The 23,619-nt window shown below is 45.6% G+C and overlaps 1 protein-coding gene across 1 annotated transcript in view; it reads right to left on the bottom strand.

The window, feature by feature from the left end:
* LOC119404746 (cyclin-D1-binding protein 1 homolog) overlaps positions 1 to 23,619 on the bottom strand; it is a 70,345-nt gene extending 46,726 nt beyond the window's left edge. Inside the window, exons 1-6 of the mRNA XM_037671415.2 lie at positions 23,444 to 23,619; positions 23,236 to 23,298; positions 22,012 to 22,173; positions 15,493 to 15,580; positions 11,189 to 11,256; positions 7,959 to 8,035 (exon numbers count right to left, since the gene is read on the bottom strand). Of these exons, the coding sequence (XP_037527343.1) occupies positions 7,959 to 8,035; positions 11,189 to 11,256; positions 15,493 to 15,580; positions 22,012 to 22,173; positions 23,236 to 23,298; positions 23,444 to 23,510 (525 nt within the window). The 5' untranslated portion in view covers positions 23,511 to 23,619. The remainder of the gene's footprint in view (positions 1 to 7,958; positions 8,036 to 11,188; positions 11,257 to 15,492; positions 15,581 to 22,011; positions 22,174 to 23,235; positions 23,299 to 23,443) is intronic.

Raw genomic sequence — 23,619 nt, 5'->3', positions numbered from 1 at the left:
CGATTAGGTACTATTCGATTCGAATTTGAAACGCGAATATTCGCACACCCCTACTTTAATTACGTGCCATATGCGACACTTGAGGCGAGCTACCAGCAGCGTCTCTGGAACAGACGTCGTCCGCCCATGAATCGCCGCCACGCTTTCTCACTACCGAAAGGCCTAGACGTAACGAGCCTCTGCAGCGAATGAGTTTTGCCATTGAGCCGACTTTCACAACAGAGCTGCGTCGGCACCGTACATGGCATCGTGGCTTACTCGGTTAGCACGCATGAGCGCTGTTTATTCAGCGGAATAATTCTTGGTCCATGGTTGTAACTTTGGCGGCCCCATGATCAAGCTGCATGTACATGTTTTGACGCGCCGGCAGTAGACGCCCCCAAACCGGACCCTCTGACGCAGTTTTGCGCAATTTCCACTGATATTATCAGGATGGTGCAGTAAATCCAATTTGGTGCACTTTGGCACAGTTTGCGCAGGAGCGGAATCACTGATTTAATTTTGTGCACTAGTCTGAAATTTGGTACTCAACCAGAAGCAAGTAAGAAAAGCTACATGGTCAAAAATTGCACAGACTGAAGGCCACAAGCTCTCTTAGTGAGCACGCAAAATTTCACAACCAGTGATGCTACCGAGGTCTTCTGATCTGGAGCAATTTTTGGAGCAGCAAAATTTCCGTTTTGGAGCACTTTGGAGCAGCAAAATTTTCATCTTGGAGCACTTTGGAGCAGATAATTTTGCATCTGGGAGCACTTTGGAGCAGTGAATTTTACATCCTGGAGTGCAATACAGAAGCATATTGCATTAACACTCAAGCACCTGAGTATTATTATGGGGCTCTTATGAAGGCTAGAAATATTTCGATTCATTGCAAATCTCATGGAAAAAATCATCTCAGGAGCATAGGCGTGCGCACAGGGGGGGCAGGGGGGGGGCGGCCGCCCCCCCTAATCACCTAAGAGGGGGGGGGGGGGCGCAAAATCTGCCCCGTACATTGACCCTTGCGATAGCAATTATATGGACACTGTCGGCGGATTTTTGCCGTCGCCGTTGCCGTAATTTTCCGTATAAAGTCCAAATTAATAATCACCACGCGCATTCTAGCCGCGGGTAAAAGCTCGCGAGCGCTGGCGACGAACGCGGCTGAAGCGGAGATTAAACTAGCCGGCCGTCTGTCTCCGCCGCACGGACAGTGCATGAGATAACATCTTCCCGCGTGCGGGCCTGCCGTCGATTGCTCATCAAACAGAGAGGAAACGCCCCGCCCGTCTTTCGTAAGGAGCATGAAGGGACGCCAGGGGAGCGGAACGGGGGGGGGGGGGGCTCATCGTTCGAAGGGCGCAGTCGCTTGCGCGCGCGCTATCTCGAGGCATCAGGAGACGGCTCGTAAACTTGCTGCGCTCTCAACGCTTACTTCGCGTTTAGAGAACTCAGAGCAAGAAAACGCTTCGGTTCCTGGAGGGGCCATATTCCCTTAAACCAGCGTTTTGTTGAGTTACGCGAGATCGGATCCAAAAGAGTTAGCTGCTAGTCTTACTTCGTTTCATAATACAATTTTTTGGTATCGCATTCATTGCTTCGCTCTTAAGCGAAACTGTCTTTTTAACCGTTAGCTGTTGACTCCCGAAAGCGAGGGGCGGACGTGTAACATGGCGTAGCCGCTTCACTGTGGGCCGTCAGCGACGGGCCCGCTACTGACAGCTGCGCATTTGCGGCTGCTCCGACCAGGATATATGCTTTTATTAATGAGGTGACATTTTTAAAAAAGCAAGCAAAAAATTCGAATTGGAACCCTAGCACGTGAGCTCGAAAGGGCAGGGCCTTTCAGGGGGTATTTAGCGCAGAGTGATTACAAACTCGGACGTGCTGGCGGAAGGAATTACGAAAAAGCTGTTCTGGATGAAGATCCATGGATAAAGTATATCTGAGGAAAAGTGTCAACGCGTTCCCACCGTTCGCGTGCTCTTCCATAAACGCGAAGCAAGGAAAATCCGATATTGTTCCATATCTACTGCTAGCGATCCCAAATTTCATTCCGCGATGTCCAGAAACAGAAGTGACAGACATTTTAGCGGCACGCATGTAGTTATTACTGAACATTGCTTTCCTTACGTGCCGTGCGACGCTTGAAACGAGCTATCAGCAGCGTTTCTGGAACAGACGACGTCCGCCGATGAATCGCCGTCGCACTTTCTCGCTGCCGATAGGCCTAGACGTCACGAGCCTCTGCGGAGAGCGCGTTTTGCTGTCGAGCCGACTTGCAGAACAGAAGCTGCGTCGGCACCGTGCATGGCATCGTGGCTTACTCGGAACGCACGCGCGAGCGCTATTTATTCAGCGGAATAATTCTTGGTCCATGATTGCGACTTTATTGGCAGCCCCAAGATCGAGCTGCACATGTTCTGACGCGCCGGCGGCGCGATTGCCGGTGATAGACGCCCCCAAACCCGAGACTTTGGCGCAGTTTGGCGCAAATTTCGTCGATATTATCAGGATGGCGCAGTAAATACAATTTGGCGCACTTTGGCGCAGTTGGTGCAGGAGTGGAATCACTGCACAACAAAATATAGTACAGTTCCTGAGATATAAAGCTCAGATATAAAGTTGTATGGTAGGGTATAAACAGGACAACCTGTTTACCCTACCATACAACTTTAAAGCAGAGAGGGCAGTTGTCCTCTGTCCTCCCCTCAGATATTTTCCAAGAGTGCAGAACAAACCCTTAATAATGAGAAAACAATGTCGATGAAAAAGAAGTGAAGATGGCACAGGTGGCAGTGCAAGCAGCATGAGCCCTGAAAATTGTGAGTTTGATGTGCACAATGACTTGCAGTAGCGAAACCACTGGCGTGTTTGAGCTGCTGGCACTGGAATTCCTAAAGAGGCTAGCAGGAGTCACTGCCATGATTTTATTGCGAACAATCCTCATCAACTGAGCAGAAGTTGGCAAAAGGCGATACGGGAGGCACTTTTAGCACAAAGATGTTTCAGCAATGTTAAGGGGACACTAAAGGCAAATAATTTATGTCAGAGCGAAATGTGAATGCTTGAGAATGCTTAACACGTCACTAGTATTGTCAACAGTAGCGCTCTACTAATTAAGAAATTAAGGTAAATATAGGACACGATATGCGCCACCAGCATAGGTCGTCAAAAAATGTGGAGGTCACTCAGACTCACTCGTGGAATATACCGGGTGTCTCAGCTATCTTTAGCCAAGGGTTTAAAAATACAATATTAGAGGCAGGTGAGTGAAATCAGTTGCAAATTACTGACAGTCACCTTGTGCACTACAGGCAATTTTTTGTTTGGTAATTAACAAATTTGTTAATTAGGATTATTTAAATAAATTGCTAAATATTGACATTAGGCAAGAAATACGGCTTGCAAAGTTCGAGGGCGTCTTCAGAAACCCCAATTCCATTATTTGCGATAAAGAAAGTCTCACGTATACCATTTTTTCCAAGCTGCAAAGAAAGCCCGCGAAATACAAAAAGAACCACGTGACTAGCACATTCGCCCGCCGCGAGAATGCTGCCCTCAGCCGTGGTTTGTGCGAACGAAATCAGCTGCGGCCACGACTCGCCGGCTCCGTTGCAGCGGTAGGCCGATAAGTTGATGGTGGTTTCTTGGCCCGCGCTTGCTGCAACTTGCACCGTCATGCGCGCCAACTGGCTGACGCAGGCCAAAAAAACCAACGTCAACTTATCGGCCTACCACTGCAATGGAGCCAGCGAGTTGCGGCCGCAGCTGATTTCGTTCGCTCGAACTATGGCTGAGGGCAGCATTCTCGCGGCGCGTGAATGCGCTAGTCACGTGGTTCTTTTTGTATTTCGCGGGCTTTCTTTGCAGCTTGGAAAAAATGGTATACGTGAGACTTTCTTTATCGCAAATAATGGAATTGGGGTTTCTGAAGACGCCCTCGAACTTTGCAAGCCGTATTTCTTGCCTAATGTCAATATTTAGCAATTTATTTAAATAATCCTAATTAACAAATTTGTTAATTACCAAACAAAAAATTGTCTGTAGTGCACAAGGTGACTGTCAGTAATTTGCAAGTGATTTCACTCGCCTGCCTCTAATATTGTATTTTTTAACCCTTGGCTAAAAATAGCTGGGACACCCGGTATATTGCCTTAGGGCTCACTCGGACTCAGAGTCACCAAAATTTTCCTCTACCGGACTCACTCGGACTCAGACTCACTAAATTTTTTCTCAACCAGACTAACCTGGACTCAGAGTGACCTAAATATTACTCACTCGGACTCACTCAGACTCACGGCTGGATCTGAGTCTGAGTGAGTCTGACTGAATCGACTCACGAGTCCGTTAGCGTATCATTAGCTTTTTCAATCAGGACGCCAATTAAATGCCAATATCTCGCATAATCGATGCTCTGCGATACGTATTTTGATCTCTTACCTTCACATACAATTTATCAGCGATTGCAATCCAGTAAGGACATTTTTACTGAAAGATATAACTCACACGAGATATTTCTATCAAGAACTTTCTTTGAAAAATTTTGCGGGAGGGGGTGGGGATGGGTCAAGGCACGCCTCTGATCAATAAATATTCAGCTGGCAGATAACGCTAGTGCGTTGAAGTATCTGTGAGTAGAAGTGGGTATCAACATAAGCCGTCATAAGGCTAATAGTAATGCTGAAGTTGAGTAGTTATCGCTATAGGTCCACAAAAAAATTTAGAGCCCACTAAGACTGACTCAGAATCGCTAAAATTTGCCGCATCTGAACTCACTCGGACTCAAACTCACAAAAATATTACTCACTCAGACTCAGACTCGAGGCTCGATATGTGTCTGAATGAGTCTGAGTGAGTCGACTCATGAGTGAGTTTGCCCACCTATGGCCACCAGTGGGACATTTTGGTATGAGCCCGATGACATCAAAGAGTCCGAGTACGATTAATCACTAGTACTCAGACTACTATAACAAATATTCCGTACATTACAAGATGTAACAAAATGCTGTTTGATCATTTCTGTTTCATTCATGAGAAAAAGAACTTGGTGTTACCAAGGTGAATGGTGTGGGTGGTTTAAAAGCTCTTTTTTCGCCGGGCTGCTCTCCGCTCGTGTCTCAGTGGTAGTTTCGTTACCACGTACTATTGCGTGTGCTTTGCACGCTCATGAAAATCGCTCCAATGAAAAGTTCGACAAAATGCCGCATCCCTGTTATGTTGCTGGGTGCCTGAATGGTGTGCACTGCTTGAGCAACAGTAGCTGCAGCAAAGAAACCAACATGACTTTCCAATGGGTGCCGCCAGAGCCGTATATTCCCTTTGGGAGAGCTGCTCTTTTGATCTCGCCGCCAGTCTGGCAACTGCTGCACTACAGTCTGGCAACAGTGCGCTTCCGCGCCACCGACGCCATTTCGTGCCGAGGTTTCTCGTGATGCTGTACCCGTGACGTCGCTGTCGGCATTTATGCTTCCTCTGTGACCGACCTGGTGTGTCTTAGCTGCTGTTCGTGCACGTGTCGGCTGCGTGGAACATCGTGGACCTGCACGGACGTCGCAATGGGGGCTTGCAGCGCAGTAGGCTGCTCTAAAGGCTCTGTTATACTCCGACGTGCGTTCACGTCAGCCCGCGGCGGCGGGAGTTGGTGACGCTAGGTTCGTCACGTTACGTTGACGCGAAAACAGAGCACTCTATACTCCCACTTGCGCGACGCACTACGTCGCCTTGACGCACGCGCAATTGAGCGCACTCGGCGTCCCTTCTTCATGTAGAGAGACAGACGCAGTTCAGTCTGGATAACGTCGCCGGCGTGGAATGCAGCGTGTCGCATCTCGCGCCGGCTGCAGCCGGGGCGCGTTGATGGACGCTGGGCGCGTCGGTCGCATCGCGCATTGGCCTATAGAGTGCTGCACGTTTGTTAGCGTAGCGTCACTGTGCCGAGCGTGCGCGCGCATCGACGTTACGCTGGAGTATATCAGCCCCTTAACTTGCTGAAGAAAGGGTTCGCCAGAGACGGAGCGTTGCGGGCGCACGCCAACGTGAGCTTACAGTGCCTCGGCACAAAATGGCGGACAGCGCCGCCGCTAAATTTGGATGGTTGTTGGCTCCGCCCCTCCGCCGAACTCTCCGAAGGAATATACGGCTCTGGGTGCCGCAATTAAACCCCTATGTCAAAGTGGCTGAGTGCCGTGCCTCTGCGACAGTGCGCTAAACAACCAAGAAATCTGCGTGAGTGCTCGCTGCACTTTCGTGCAGTAGATTACCAGATCAACTGCAACTTGGGCAAGGCTTGTAATGTGCCTTTCAGAGCAGAAACCGCAGCGTCACCTGCCGGGCAGTAAAGGCGGGCAACATTGGGCAAGGCAAACAATACGTCAGGAGGCCCTTTCCAGGTGGGCGATTTGAAGTGTGCTAACGCTGTGCGGACCACTAAAACACCATTTTCTTTCAAAGTAAGCATTTCCTTGGCATGGAACAAGCACTACGAGGTTTCTGCAACATTATTTCAGCAATCAACGTCGACTTAACATTTGCCTTTAGTGTCACTTTAAGAAGCTGGGCAAACGGTTGTTCAATACAGCCGCTCATGGTCAGCTCTAAATGCTGGCACTCCTTGATCATGGAATCCACGGAAGCAAAATTTCTGTACAAGAGCAGGTTGAATGTGCAATCATCCACTATCCCCTTCAGCAATGTTTGTTCAGCGTGACACCATGCAGCCAATGCCAGAGATTGAACCAAGTCAATGTAAAAAAAAAAAAAGAAAGACGTTTAAGACATCGTTAGGAAAGACTGGTGGAACCCCGAGGGGGTATATGAGAAAATTTGGCATCCTTTCAAGTTGAAGCAACAAGTGGGAAGCAGCTTCGAAGGCAAAGTGAACATACTATAAATAGCCTCTGGGCAGGGCAACTATCTTGATAACAGGTGGCAGCTCTTGTCAAAATGCCATAGCAGGTGGCTGTGTTCCACCCGTCCTGTCCCCGTCGTTTCAGTTCCGCACTTAACAATATGAATAATTTACCGAACTTGGAGCCGGCGAGGAGGCCCAAGATACACACCCATTCATGCGTAAAGCGCACGCGGTAAATTGGTACCAAATGGCCTTGAACTGACAAGCTTCATCGGAGAGCGCGACGAGCGTTTTTTTTTTTTTTTTTTTTTGTCCGCTAGTGGACTCTCACGACAGAGGGCGCATCAGTGCTGTGCCCGATTCCATGACTTTATTGGGATGGCTGAGTGAGCGCTGTTTCGCCTCCTCAAGAATTCTTGCTTCATGGCTAAAGTAAAACAAAGCATCACGATATTTCGTGAGATGCGTTGTGAAGAGAAAACTGTCGACTGTAACAGGAATGCATTTTATAACACATTTCTAGAAACTGGCTCTAGTACAAATTTTCAAGCAAGAAAGGTATGCCATTAGTACTGAATTGATTTCTATTTTGCAATTCCAATGTTCTACCTAATGACTGTCAAAAAAAGTAAATTAGAAAAAATTTCAGATTATTCATTCTAGTGCTGTGCAGTATCTGATACTTTTAACAGAGTTTTATTATTATAAGATGAACTAGTCGCATAACCGTGTCGTTTTCATAATGTATATAATCATAAATTTCTCTGAGACTATGGGGCTCTTTCTGTAGGTGTATATAGGTTAACGTTGTATATTAAGATGCACATATTGATACACATTTTGCCAAAAAGTATTATGATGAGATACACAAAAAATATATTGAAGTGATATCTGATACATGTATGTCTTTGATGCTGCCCAGACCTGGTACAAGCAGGCAGATGCTGAACAAGAACTCTCTGGAAACCTCTTCCAGCAAATGAAATGTGCGCATGCACATTAATTATGGGCAGGCCACACATTAACTGCTAGTCACATACCTTTACAACGCAACAGAACAGTCCATAGTGGCCTCTAAGAGAATATCATATATGGAAAGCAAGGCAGAGCAAAAATGTCACCGTACCTCATGTATCTCATTAACAGCATCTTGGATGAACTCGTAGTGGCTGGAGAGAACAGAACAAACAGCTTCCTTGTTGTCTGAAAAAGAAAAAGAAAGAACGTGGGGGGGGTGCACTGAATGAGGATCTGCAATGTCTCTGAAGAACTTTGTAAATAACATGCCATTTACACAAAATCACAGCTTTGCCCGACAGGTGAAGCATTGCTAGCAATAGCAATGTATTAGCAACTACAGTACACAAAGTAGAGTTAGTGGTTTTACTGGCTGTATATACTGCAGTAAGCATTCACTTGCTAGTTAAATTAAATGAGCATTGTGTCATGTGCACACAGGTAAACATGAACAAATGTCATGCGATGACCGTGAACACTCGCTGTCACAATGCTTGTATTATGAAAAGTGCAGACAAACTATGGGATAATGTGGTCTCCAACATTAGGCATGTGCAGTGATACTACCGAGGATTTCTGATTTGGAGCAATTTTTGGAGCAGCAAAATTTTCATTTTGGAGCACTTTGGAGCAGCAAAGAGTTCTATATTGGAACACTTTGGAGCAACTAATTTTGCATCTTGGAGCAAGCTGGAGCAGCTAATTTCACATCCTGGAGTACACTGGAGAAGCATGTTGCATTTATATTCAAATACCTGAATAATTATTATAGGGCTCTTATGAAAAGCTAGAAATATTCCGATTCATTGCAAATCTCAAGGAAAAAATCATCTCAGGAGCACTCCATATTTCACTCGATAATGCAAAAATAATGGCCTCAAGCACTGAAGTGCTCTCGAATGACCTATTCAGCGATTTTTTTTTCAGAACTAGCAAATAAACAAAATACTGGATACTGAAAGCTGTACTTATGAAATAACACTCTAAATACATTACGTAATTATCAGCAGAAGTAGAGAAACGTCGCGACATACAACAGTGCCTCAATGCTAAAGTTTCATACTATCGCCAGCGCATTCCCCTAAAACGACTCAAAGGCAAAGGCATGCTTATTTTTTCTCCTCAATCGATTGCATTGCTGGGCGCAACATGACATCACTTAGCTGGGCTCAGAAAGTCAACGTCTTTCGCCACTCCCTTCCCTCTTTCTGAGGCCCTGTCTGTGCTGTAGCAAGAGCATCCTCGCAATGCTTCCAGACTATCGCTTGCGCGTGCGCTGTGTTGCCTGGAAGATGGAGAACTGCTGTAAGCCGAGCATCCACGAAAGTGTCCGAAAGCGCATTCTATGGAGGACTACATGATATAACAAACTTCGTTTTCCTTTTACAGCGAAGCTGTATACGGCTAGGACATTCCCTAGTGCCCTTTAGAGAGAAGCGCAAAAAATAATGCGTATTGAGCTTTAAAGCCCGGCCGTTAAAAACCTGGCCTTGCATACCAAACTGGCGAGGCCTGCCGTCGATTGCTCATCAAGCAGAGAGGAAACGCCCCGCCCGTCTTTCGTAACGAGCATGAAGTGACGGAAGTTGAGGTGCGAGGGGTTGCTACGTCGCTTGAAGGGCGCGGTCGCTGGCGCGCGCGCTATCTCGACAGGCATCAGGAGACTGGTCGTAAACTTGTGCTCACAACGCCTACTTCACGTATAGAGAACTGAAAGCACGACAACCACTTCTGCCTCCGAAGCGGCCGTATTCTCTGAAATCTGCGTTCTGTTGAGTTACGCGAGATCGGATCCAAAAGAGTTACCTGCTAGCCTTACAAAATTGTATATAACAATACAATTTGTTGCTATCGCATTCACTGCTTCGCCTTTAAGGAAACTATAATCTTTTTTAACCATCAGCTACTGACCCTGGAAAGCGAGGGGCAGACGTATAACAGCGTAACCGCTTCACAGTGGGCCTTCCGATGCCAGGGCCGTCAGCGACGGGCCCGCTACTGACAGCTGCGCAAATTAGAACAGATTTGCAGCTGCTCCGACCAGGAGGCATTGTTTTATTAATGAGATGACATTTGAGAAAAAGAACAAACAAAATATTCTAATTGGGGTCCTAACACTCACGAGCTCAGAAGGGCAGGGCCTTTCATTACCGCAACAGCGATTACCAACCAGAATGTGCTGGTGAAAGAAAATTACGAAAAAGCTCCTCTGGATGAAGATTCATGAATAAAGCATATTTGATGAAAGTGACAACGCGTTCCCACTCTTAACGTGCCCTTCCATGGACGTGAAGCACGGAAAATTCGACATTGCTCAAGTTTTCTCTGGTTTCATTCTGCGATGTCCAGAAACAGAAGTGACAGACATTCTAGTGACACGCGTGTAGTTATTACTTAACATTGCTTCAATCACGTGCCGCGCAACTCCTGAAACGAGCTATTAGCAGTGTTTCTGGAACAGACGACGTCCGCCGATGAATCGCTGCCTCACTTTCATGCTACCAATTGGCCTAGGCCTCGCAAGCTTCTGCGGAGGATGCATTTTGCCGTCGAGCCGACTTGAACAATGGAAGCTGCGTCGGCACCGATCATGGCGTCATGGATTGGGACGCACGCGCGAGCGCTGTTTATTCAGCGGACTAATTCTCAGTCCATGGTTGTGACTTTGGCGGCCCCATGATCAAGCTGCACAAGTTTTGACGCGCCTCTGGCGCGGATGCCGGTGATAGACAACCCCAAACCCGAGACTCTGGCGCAGTTTGGCGCAATTTTCGTCGATTTTATCAGGATGGCGCAGTAAATTGAATTTGGCGCACTTTGGCGCAGTTGGCACAGGAGTGGAATCACTGCATGTGAGAAGCACACACGAAGCGACCATACATCTCGGCTCCGTAGGCCTTCACACTTGCCGCTTATGCACTCAGCTACGCAGACAGCTAGCGCACCCGACATGGCCAGGCTGACTGGAAGAGGAGACACATGCTCAGCCCTTTCCCCTATCATCCCTGCCACTTGACTTCTTTAAATATCCGTTCCTGCCCAAGGAGGCAGTTTTAGCCAATGAGTGTAGCATATGCAGGCAGTCCAGAACTGTCAAGGATGGATTTCATGAATGAAAGTTCATGCACATTCTTGGACAATGCTGAACTTTCAGTAGACGGCACAGCTTTTTGATCAATGATCTTCCCCTTGATTTGACACTCCCATAGGGCATGCAGGTGCTATGCTTAATTTCCATGACGTAAACTCATGTGGCACTATGCAAGGCACTGCCAAAAACTGTTGCATAAAGTTGGCCATAGCGAGTCCTAGTAGCAACAATAGGAAGTGCACTCTTGCCTTTTGGGATCCTTTCTATGGCATCACATTTTTCCCACAATTTACCAGCTGCTTGAAGGCAACACTCACTAAAGAGAAAAAAGTGGGAAAAGGGGAGTGAAGGGATAAAGAGTGAGTTAACAGTAGAGCCATAACAGCCAAACATTCAATGCCAAGGTTCCTCTATGACTCAATACTTGCACCCTATGCTATTAGTATAAAACTAGCTCTCTCCAATAAAAATGCATCTATTCTTGCCAGTAATAGTGCAGTGCAGTGAGAAGTACTTAAAGGACCCCTGACACCGAATTTGGAAACTCGAGATGCTTGTGTTGTTTGATAGTCCTGCATGCGGGGGCACTTCTGACCGATTATGAGTGACGAGCGTTGCCTTTAAGATATTTTAATTTGGTTTTAAAGTAAGCCTGAGTGCTCATCTGAATTTTGAACTCCTATCAACATAACCACTAGTATGACGTAGACGTAGGCCCCTTGTGACGTTGCAGAGGTAAAGCAAGTGTTGTCGACGTCACAGACAAAAATATGCGCGGTGCATGCACTGTGGTATATTGCGAAGCATGTTTGCTCTCCCACCTTCTCCTTCTTCGGTACGTGTCGGCAGGCAGCGTGAGCTCTCCGTGTGTGTGTTCTCCAACTGGCAGTTCAACAAGCGCGTGGCTGACGTCACCCAATACTGAGCGCACGTCATCACGCGTGCCCCGAGGCGCGACCGCCGCGGCGCGGCGCTAGTTTCTTATCCTCTTTCGGCGCGCGTTTTGAACCTACACTAAAAATGACCATAATTAACGCTGCCAGGATTAATTAGGCATCACGTTGGAGCATTTACGGTGTCATTCCGTGGTTACAAGACATAGACCTACTTATTACAACATAAATGTCACAAACAAGAAATCGGCTGTCAGGGGCCCTTTAAAGCATGAGCTTCCTTTAGCTTTTGCTTCCAGTGTGTGTCCAAGACTTGAACATACCCAATATAGCGCATATGACTTTTAAGGGCTCGTTTCTTAGTTAGACACAATATTAATGAGAACCAACAGACAATAATGCCAAAGAAAGTATAGGAGATGTTATTCGTTGTAATTAGGATAAAGTGTGAAGAAAGTAAAGTGGACGAAAAGATAACTTGCCGCCGGCAGGGACCGAACCTGCGACCTTCGAATAACGCGTCCGATGCTCTACCACTGAGCTATGGCGGCGGTCATCCTCCCGTCCACTTTATGGGGTACTACATATGTGCATTTAAACCTAGGATTGTTCGTCAGTGCCAGTCGCAGCCATGGTGGTGAGTGTGGAACACTCTTTTTCTGCTTGCTGGCGTCACGTAGCACGTGATCTTTTCACGAGCTGGGAGCTGACCAATAATCCCTCGCATACTACCTGAAGGCATCAAGCCTGCCAGAACGAGACCCTCGCTATGAATAAAGGAAATATGACTTTTAGGGGCTCGTTTCTTAGTTAGGCACAATATTAATGAGAACCAACAGACAATAATGCCAAAGAAAGTACAGGAGATGTTATTCGTTGTAATTAGGATAAAGTGTGAAGAAAGTAAAGTGGACGAAAAGGTAACTTGCCGCCGGCAGGGACCGAACCGAAATTGGTCAGCTGCCAGCTCGTAAAAAGATCACGTGCTACGTGACGCCAAAAGGCAGAAAAAGAGCGTTCCACACTCGCCGCCATGGCTGCGACTGGCGCTGACTAACACTCCTAGGTTTAAATGCACATATATACCTCATAAAGTGGATGGGAGAATGACCGCCGCCGTAGCTCAGTGGTAGAGCATCGGACGTGTTATTAGAAGGTAGCAGGTTCGGTCCCTGCCAGCGGCAAGATCTTTTCATCCACTTTACTTTCTTCACACTTTATCCTAATTACAACGAATAACATCCCCTATACTTTCTTTGGCATTATTGTCTGTTGGTTCTCACCAATTAAGCACCGGAATTTAATGTATATTTCTTTGTCATGAAGCATTTTAGAGTGAAGCATGTATAATTATACTTTGATAATCTCACCTTTACAAGTTCAAAATGAAATAGTGTTAGAAATGCTCCCACGCCCATTTTTTCCTAGCCAAATAACAATCATGCTAAACAAAGCTGTACCTGCTTTGCTTTCATGCTTGTGCACTGATTTAGACCCTGTTTCACATTCCTTTATATCATTAGCTCATAATAAAATATTCAGAACATGCCTATGAACTGTAGAGAAGCACCATTTGCAAAAAAAGCCTTTTATATGGAGGGTGGGTACAAAACATATACCATAGGAATGTGAGAATATTCGAAATTTCGAATATTTTTCGAATAATGTTTGCTATTAGATTCGATTCGCACTGAAAATTTACTATTCAAACTATTCGAACTTCCCAAAAACAAATACAGTCAACGTCCGATTAAAAGTGGCCCCTAGATTTTCAATATGCTTCACCTCATCACACCCCGGTATTGCGGCAAAGCTGTCTTTCAGATTCCGTTACGGTCGAACTTGGCCAAGACACAGTCAACGTCCGGTTGGAAGTGGTCCCTAGATTTTCAATATGCTTCACCTCATCACACGCCAGTATTGCGGCAAAGCTGCCTTTCAAGCTCCGCTACGGTCGCAAATGTATTAACTCAAGAAAACGCTGGTTCCAACATGGAGATGAAAGATATGGCAGAGGTGGGGGCTCAATTAATGCTGTCTTGGACCTAAAATTTGGGCAGGAAGTCCAAAAAATCGGAAGCCGAAGCTTTTTAGCATCCAAAATTTCAGATGTTCTTATATATCGATGTCTACGAGGCAGATTTCGAACTCCCGACTTGAAGGGAGCACACCCTTCTCCGCCACATCAGTTGGGCTTCCACAGAAGTTGAAAGAGGAGCAGAGGCTGAGGAAATGGCATCTTTGCCTATCACGTGTAAAATGTTGTCGGCAACGCTTTGGTTGCACCAAATCATGTACATAAATACAATTCAGCCTCTAGATTGCCTCATTCTTGATAAGACAGCTATGAAACACCACCCCGCCAGCGCTTCATCAACCTAGCGAAAAGAAACACTTTCATGTTGCTATCTCATAAGAATATACTTAAAGTCCTCTATGACTTTTTTCTGCAATTTCGCTTCGAAGTATTCGAAAAATATTCTAGCAATATACGAGAAATATTCGAAAAATATTCTATTCGATTCGCACTCACACTTCAATATTCGAATTCGCTTCGCACCCAAAATTTTGCTATTCGCACAGCTCTAATATACTATTATATTATTTTTTCAAATCAAAATTTGATATGTAGAGATTTGGTGCAATGAAGAAAAGAAAGGAAAATTGTGCATGGTATTTCTTGAACTTGTAAGGTTAGACATTAAGTAAAAAGAAAAACTTCAGAGAGAAAAATGTCCCTAGGTCTGTGTAATACAGGGTGCCCAAAACCATTTACCAGACATTAAAAGGCCCTTCACCAGGCCCTAGTCCAAATTTCTGTTAAACACTGGAAGTGGTAAAGGCACTATCTGGGGGAAATTTTACTGAAAGAACTTTTCAAAGCAGTTCATTATTGTAGGTGTTAGAAACTGCTACCATGCCACTCGAAGGGGAGAGCCACTGTCAACAAAAAAACTCTGCCATTTGCCTCGGATAGCATCCGCAAGCACTTTCTATTTGTTCTCCCATGTGCTGGAGCCATGATGAGCCCACCTCCTTTAATCTGAAGTTGAAGCTTCATCAAGGCCCAGACACATGAGACCAATAAACATTTGATCTCTCTCTTTTTTTTTCTTCTCTTTCCATTTTTCTTCCAGAGCTTCTCTAGTGGCTGCATTGTGTGCTCTGCACTGGACCATGGTCAGTGATATTCCAAGCAGTACCTTTTGCGCAGGGCCTTTTGCATATGCAAGCACAAGAGCACAAGAGCTGCTGAACTTTTAAAAATGGTCAGGCACGGCAGTGCCTTTATCAGTAGGAAATGGCAAATATAAATTGCTTGTGAGCGAACTTTCACTGGTAGTGTACGATTTTAAACTATTCAAAAAGTTTATTTCCCACCACAATTCGCTAGAGTTTTCTTTTGTGTCCCACTTCCTGCAACTATCCCCCTCTTTGGGTTCTTCATCTCCTGATGCTGCATACTAGTAAGGAAATGCAACCACTGTGGAAAGATATGTGCAGGCTACATGCACGCACGAGGGAATAAAGAAATTACGTAAAAGGCTCATGAGTGTTACTAACAAAGCAGCAAAACCTCTGAGAACTCTTCTCTCTAGCCAACAAAACCTTTACATGCACACAACATATATCAGCCGAGAACAAAAGGCTGCCTTCACCTCTCAGAGTTGATGGCTGAAACAAAATCTTCAACAGCATCATAGAGTTCATTCAGGTGGCCTGCAACACCTCTTCTCAGCGTGCAACCTGGGAGGAATGAAAACGTAGCTTGTACATAACCAAACCTCCGACTTTAGCAGCAGTTGTACTAATCGTACACTAGTACAAATTTTAGCGAGCACAAAAACCAAAAATCACCGATAAGGCAATCAGTAAGTTGTATCAATGCGTTTTAATTGCAAAAAAAAAGTAATTTCATTGCTATACGTTTCGACACATTCACAATGTACATTAATGTGATCACTACAAAATGGTAGGCATATAAACCCACATCAACTCTGCCAGGCAGAGATAACAAATGACAGGCCGAGGTTTACAAGGCCTTTCCTGAAACAGTGTAAGGGAAAAGAGTCCGGCTATTTTTACTTTGTACCTTTCAATATTACACTCAAAGAATTAAAGAGACACTAAAGGCAAATAATTTGTCAGAGTGAAAGGCCAATGTTTGAGAATGTCTAAAATGTCAATATTATCAACAGCAGTGCTATACTAATTGAGTCAAAGTAAATGCAGGACACGAAATGCGCCACCAGTAGGACATTTTGGAATGAGCCCGATGACATCAAGAGTCCAGAGTAAAATTAATCACTAGTACTCAAACTACTTATAATAAAAAATAACATTCCGTGCATTAGAAGATGTAATAAAATGCTGCTTGTGCGTTTCTCTTTGACTCATGGAAAAAAGAACTTGGCATTACCATGGCAAACGGCACGAGTGGTTCAAAAGTTCCGTTTTCGCCGGGCTGCGCTCCGCTCACACGGTCGCGTCTCAGTAGCAGTTTTCGCTTGCGTAGTCGCATCTCAAGGGTAGTTTTATAATCGCATGTTGCTGCACGGACTTTGCTGGCTCACGAAACTCGCTCTAACTGCAATTTAGAGAACATGCCGCGTCCATGTAATGTCTGCTGCAGCAACGAAATGAACGACTTTCCAATGGCCGCCACAGAGGGAACTCCTACGCTTTAAGTGTCTAAGTGCCGCACTTCTATGACAGTGGGATGAACAACAACAAAATATACTCGTGTACTCACTGCACTTTCGTGCACAGCATTATGAAACCAACCGTAACGCAAGCAAGTCGTGTAACCTGCCCTTCGAAGTACTGCTTCCCCGCAGCGCTGTTTCGTCGGTCTTGTCAGGATGCTGCATGCCCACGTAAGGGAAAAGGAAGAATAAAGAAATGGTTTCAAGGTAAACCGTCCCTCTCTGCACCTCAAAGCCAAATGAGTCGTTAGGTGCCTTCTGCACGACTCTTCGGAGGGGATGAACATTGCTCCAACGTGTATCACACAGGTGAAGGCTGCGCACACAGATTTCGAGGTATACATGGGTTGACCATGTCACATTTTGCCGGCACGGAGCGCCAGGGGAGTGTTTACGTCATGAGTCCTTGAGAGGTTGGTGGTTTAATTTGAGCTAGCAGTATGTGGACCACTAAAACGTGATTTTCTTTCAAACGAAGCATTTCTTTGGCACAAAACAATCACAACAAGGTTTCTGGAATGGTATTCCAAAAGTTCACGCCGAGTTGTATCTTGCCCTTAGTGTCCCTTTAAGGCATTAATCAACGGGCTGCGTAATACAAGCAAAGATGAGAGGAACACAGACAGATGCAGGGAGAACTGCACCCATCCTTGAGCGCTTGTCATCCATGTTTGTATTGTGCAGCCCCTTGCTTAATGATGTACGACCAACTCGCCCAACAATATGCATCATTTAAAAGAAGACTACGTGGCAGAAAATAAAGCGAGCACATTTATGGGAGGTAACTTGGCATGTATTTCATTACTATGCTGCATTGTAGTAGTATGTCCGCTTAGGCTATCTTGGCATGCCTTTCTATGGGAGTTTAATAATATGATAAATCGGTGGCATCATGGTAGCATAGGTTAAAAAGACACTGAAACTGTATATGAAGTACTACTATCCACAAAGGAGGTGGCTCTAAAGAAATCTGAATGTCCATTTCTTGAATTGGTCAAGTTTCAATGGTGTTACACATAGTACTGTAAGCCCTTTCTCTCTCCTTTAATTGCCACAAGCATGCTGGACACTGCACAAGGGTGATTGACAAGGGGTCAAGGAACCACTGAATGGTTAAGTTGCTACATGGCCTTGAGCATTTTTCTCTTTTTTTTTCTTTGAACATGTTGGCCCCCCATGGCCGCCGTGATACTGGTACGTATGTGACGCAGCAGAGGTGACGTGAAACTGTCATGCTTGAGAGCATGCTTGTGTGGAGCAACTTAGTTCTGCACCGGCTTGATCTATGCATTGTAACTAAGTCCAGATCGCACATTTCGAAGCGTTTTTAATTACAGTTAAACCTGCCTATAATGAACCTCCATACAACGAATTCCTCGATATTACGAAGTTTTTCTATTCCCCGCTGTTACTCCATAGAAGCAGATGTATTTGCGACCTCTATGTAACGAAGTGGCAATGTGAGACACCCTTGATATAACTAATTTTCGCCACCGACAACCCAGTGATTTTTCAACCAAATTTTGTCATTTTGGCATGAGCAGGAGCCGCATGCATGTTCTGCGGTTACCCTGCCGACAAGAGCGCAAAGCAGCGGTGTCGCGCATGGCGCGCTTGAAGCCCCGGCGACTGCAAGGCAAGAACGAGTGCTCATTTGCGCGTGCAGGTGTGCGCGAGGTGGGCAGGCAGGCCTGTGCTCCTCGAGCCGGCTTTCTTGCCGCCGCGGGCGCGTGCACAGGAGTGCCCCCCCCCCCCCTTCAAACCTCATACAGCCGCTTGCGGGTGCCACCACGCTAACTCCGCCGGCTTTCTAAAAAAAAAAAAAAAAAAAAAAAAAAAAAAAAAAAAAAAAGAGAAAAGGAAGAAAGAAAATCGGCTGTTCCATTGGCAGCGCCACTCTTCGGTTGTTTGCAGTAGTCTCTGAACTGCACTTCGTTAACGTGATACCAGGTGACACCACTAAAAAAAAAATCCTTGCTACATGTCATTACGCTTTGAGTTTGCAGCCGCATATGGAGTTCGCTCTTTGTTTTCGACGCCGTGCGCGCGTGTGTGGTTTCACTGCGCGCGCATGGAGCAGCCCCTGACAACGTGCAGCTTTTGCGATTTTTTTTTTAATGCCGACAACTGTGTCATCACTACTGAGGAGATGTCAGATTAGGTGCTGGTGGAAACTGTCCGCGACCATGGTGACGATGACGGATCTTCAGAGGTTGACTCGTCACTGTTATCACACGCTTTGCCGTCTTGTGCCGCGCTGCAGGTTCGCGATACCGTGGCCTCCGAGATTGGCTACGGCAATGCGCCATCGCATTGCCGGAGCCAATCTCGGAGGCCACGGCTAGACGATGACGGAACAGCCTTGTACTGATGTCCAACGAACGTTCAGTATTGCCATCCCTACCAAACAAGGAATAAAGCAAATAAAGCAGTTTTTTGCCGCTAAATAAATGTTTTGGGTGAGCTCTGCCTTCAATTCCCCTTGTGTTTAATTTGTGCATTTCTTTTCCGAATTTTGTGCAGAAACTGGATATAATGAAAGCCTGTTTATAACAAATTTTGGGGGGAATTGTCAATTTCATTATATCCAGGTTTAACTGCACCTAAATATCAAGCGTGATCAGCCAAGGCTTGCGAGGCATGAAGATGCGACCTAGCAAGCACTGGCAAGCATACTGGCAGTTTTGCTGATGACAATATGCATCAGTAAGTACTGTTGCTGTAAGCTCAGTGTGAGACAAGCAACCGGCTGAGGCACACAGTGTTTGAAAAAGCGCACGTGTGGTATGCCTGGTGTCACCTAATATGAGTGTAGAAGATGAGTGTAGAAGAAAACTATACATTAAGCAGACGACCGTCGACTGAAACCAAAAAAGCAAACATGAACTATCGTTTTCATCTTTCTTACATTGCAGATATAAATAATTTTCATTAATTAGCTAAACATCAGCAATAATACTACTACTGAGAATGTTTCAGCAATGATGAATGAAATCAGCCAAGAACTCTTGGGCCTACTCGCAATGTAGTTTGTGATGACATTGCGAAGGAGAGAGTAAATGACTTTGACTGTTGCAGCACAAATCTATAAATAGTGTATAGGACGTATGAGTCTTTATAGTGTTAGACACGTCAAGGCGAGAGTCCATTGAGTGCAGTTAAGCTGAAACCTTGACTGCCACCATTTACGATTTCTATGCCATCACTCCACATTCTTAGCAGTGTTGGCTACATCTATGGTGCAAGAACTTTGGGTCCACTGTTCTACTACCACACTAATAATAATTGCTGGGGTTTAACGTCCCAAAACCACGATATGATTATGAGAGACGGCGTAGTGGAGGGCTCCGAAAATTTCGACCACCTGGGGTTCTTTAATGTGCACCTAAATCTAAGCACATGAGCCTCAAGCATTTTTGCCTCCATCGAAAATGCGGCCGCCGCGGCCGGGATTCGATCCGGCGACCTGCGGGTCAGCAGTCGAGCACCATAACCACTAGACCACTGTGGTGGGTGTTGTACTACCACACACACCTTAATTGTTCAAGGTGGCCTTGCAGAGGTTGAGTATGTAATCTTCACTTTAAACCTATTACAGGCTATGAAAAATGTACTCCACGCCAGCTGTATATGCATAACAAGGAAGCTGGAAGATTTCATTCCCATCACAGGAATGTGTAACCACTTCTCAGAAACTTGGTAGAATAAAAAACAAAAATGCTGTGGTGCCCCTTGTTGCCACAAAAAGGCAGCTATGCTGTTTCCTGCACTTTGAGCTGATATCAACAATCCTTGCTTAATTATTTTGTGTTATCTGCTGCTTCAGAAGGTGTTTAAAGCTTCCAAAGAAGTTTCTTAGCAAAAAATGTTATTTATTTGAAACATGACCAAGAGTCTGTTTTGTTAAAAATAAGCACCAGCACCACAATATAAATGCAGTAGAGAAGTAGACGTGGTACCTTTGCCAAAGCTGCACTGCACGACTTCATGTTGATCCCTGCTTCAAACAGTACCAAGGAAAGTGATCCACTGAAGCATTTCATTCTTGCTCTGTGAGTTCTGTAGTTTTTAATTAAAGGGACCCTGAAACAGTTTTGACGATTTTGTATAAACGCATTGAGCCGGGAGAGCAAGTCCTAAGAATCATTTCAAGACCGATTTAAGCTCTCTGCGTCAACTGTTTAATTTATTACAAGGCTTTAAACATGTGAATCGCTACAGATCGCAGCGGCTCAGCCGTACGAGCTTTCAACTTATCACGCCTTTTACGCGTAGAATTGTTCCAATACACGTAGCACCCAGCAACTGATCTGATTGGGTATGTCCAGTCCACGTCACTGAACCTTTTGTGGGCACCGAGCGTAGTCTGCCTGTATTACAACATGCTCCGCATTGACGTGAGCTGAGCGACAGTGTTTATCTCAAGGTTTCTTTTCTTGGACACAATGAATTGCTCTAGCTCTGTTGTGTACCACATATCTAGCAATTGGTGACTTGTAAAGCTGCAACATCGTGAAATGTTTGTGAGGCATCTGGCGAGCGAATCGCTTCAGCTTGTCGCTGCAATGAGTGTCGCGCTTTCGTTATCCGATCAACGCCACGATCCACGTGTCTGCGACTGTAACTTCACCGCTAAGACACAACTACATTGGCCGAATTTACGCTTATCAGTGATCGTTCTCGAATTTTTTTTTGTCCGCATGCTTTTGCAGGTTGCCGCCGTACAGGAGAATAAAATAAGATGTGCTGGTAGTGTGGCGACACCTGTCGGAGTAGATATCAACCACTCCGCGAGCTTCGTCTCTGTTGCCAGACGGTGTGCTGCTGGGCGCACTGGGCCATGGTTTGCGAAAGTGCGCGCAACGTGTCGGCGCTCAATATCGGAGGCCATGACTGGGCGAAGCTCAAACCGTCGAGTGCGCTCATGAGAGCGCTGCGATCACCAGCGATGCTGGCGTGTCTCATGAGTTGAGGAGGCAAGGCAGTGGTGAGGAGGAGGGTATAGATATAATTGTCCATAGCGACCTTGGTACACGGTGCACTGCTTAATTTGTAGAGCAAATGATTTGACGATGCTATAGCCTAAACGCTGACAAAACTTCAAAAAACCGTTTCAGGGTCCCTTTAATATGAAAATAAATATTTGTTTTTTTTAACATGGCTATCAGGCAGTGAGAGGAACACTTGAAAAAATCTGAACTTTTTGCCAAAAACACTTGTAACTTTAAAAACAACAACACATATGTAAGTACACCCCTGTGTCCCCTGTGAAACTGCTGAGAAATAAAACCATCAGAAATGAACCTTGTTTGTTGGTACCACAATCTGGAGATTTTCCAGACAGTAGACAGTCCATTTACCCCAAAGACACACTTGTATAAAAAAAGAAAGAAAAGTTCAGTGACTTCCTACAGATGTGCAGCACTTTTATGTGATGAAAGATGGCACATGATTCAGAACCTACAGATTTACCTTGAGATCGTGGCAGCTCGGCAAAGACTGCAAGAACATCAGTGCAGGCCTTCTTCATACGGGCAATCAGGCCAGCCACTTCTGTCTGAGTTGGGATCGGTGGCTCAGAAAAGGCAAAGCAAATCCTCCTGGCATTGAGGCTAATTCTGTCAACTGCGTTAACTGCACAGAAGAAAGCAGCAATACTTTCTTGCTAAAGCTCACTAGCAGGTGAGGCAATAAAACAAAAGCAATTTGTGCAGCCCCCCCCCCCCCCCCCCCACTTCCAAAATATCACACAAGGCGTGCATATTTACACCAGTAAGTGCATTTTGAGGTGCTAGTTAGACTGCACCGTCTTTGGGATCAGCCCACACTTTTTGTGAGATGGCTACTAATGGTACTTTCAGCTGGTCATTACCGCATTGTGACTCAAACTGCAACAATGCAGAGCCCACCCTTGATCCAAGCCAGAGAAAGTGTGTCTAGGCCAAATGTGTTGCTGCTCGCCAAAGCAATCTGAGGCTGGAAGAGGAATCACCGTGCATGCCAAGGAAATTCAAAGGCTGTAGGAGCCGCATGAACAAAGCTCCACCAGAGCTTGTTTTAATGTACAACTGCGAAGAAGTGCATCGCAAAACATGCAGGCTTAGATGGCATATATTTGACGACGACCTAATTTGCATGGTACAACTATTTTGTTTGGTCAGCAGGAATGCACGTGCATTTGGCAGATACCCATATGGCAACGACTCAGTAAGACGCGATGGGCAAATTGGTTCGCTAATCGCATCAAACACGCTGAGGGCAGTATTTTGGACCGTAACGCAAAATGGACGCTCCAATGTTGGGCCTAAATATATTGGAGATCCGTTCCACCTAGTCCACGCGTTCGCGCACTTTGTGTTGTACAGCTAGGGCACCTGAGCTCGTTCAGTGGGACAGTTAAGTTGTTTTCGCGTAACTAAATGCGGAATGTACACGGGCAGCGTTGTCAAAACACGAAGTTGTTCTTATGCCAGGACACAGAGGCGTCCCAGAAGTGGTGATCTCTCACTATGCAACGTGCTAGCTGAAAAACGTCAATTAAGCAGCGCTGAAAAGCAAACTAGATCTGACATCACGACATCCAAAATATGCCTGCACTTCTCTTCAATTATTCACGACGAACAAAGAATGATGTGTGATTACGAACGCTTTCAACGACCACGAAATATAGCGTTTGTACAGAGGCACCACACGTACCAAGTTTCGGCTGGAAATCTTCCAGGCTGAAGCCTTCCACGAACTCGTACGGCACATGATCCTCTGCAAGGTTTTCGTAGAAGCAGAAAAAAGGAAGTTTAGTTCAGATTTACTCGGACTTCAACGGGAAAACAAGCAAAACTAGTAGACGCTAGCATAGCGTTTCAACAATCAAACGCAATATTGGAAGTGATCGCCGCATACTAACCTCGCAATTGAACGCACATTTCTTGCAAAGTGCCCTTGAGATCTTCAACTGGGTCTACTTTAGCCATAACTCTAAAAAAACTGCCAACAATCGCCTAATACACTGATTACGAAAGCACGCGAGAGTCAAACTAAACCGCCGCTACAGCAAGAACCAAACAGCAGCCTTGTCTAGTA

The sequence above is a fragment of the Rhipicephalus sanguineus genome, chromosome 1, assembly GCF_013339695.2.
Source record: "Rhipicephalus sanguineus isolate Rsan-2018 chromosome 1, BIME_Rsan_1.4, whole genome shotgun sequence".
Taxonomy (NCBI): domain Eukaryota; kingdom Metazoa; phylum Arthropoda; class Arachnida; order Ixodida; family Ixodidae; genus Rhipicephalus; species Rhipicephalus sanguineus.
The sequence above is the reverse complement of the archived record's forward strand: the minus strand, read 5'-3'. Positions and strand labels throughout refer to the sequence as shown.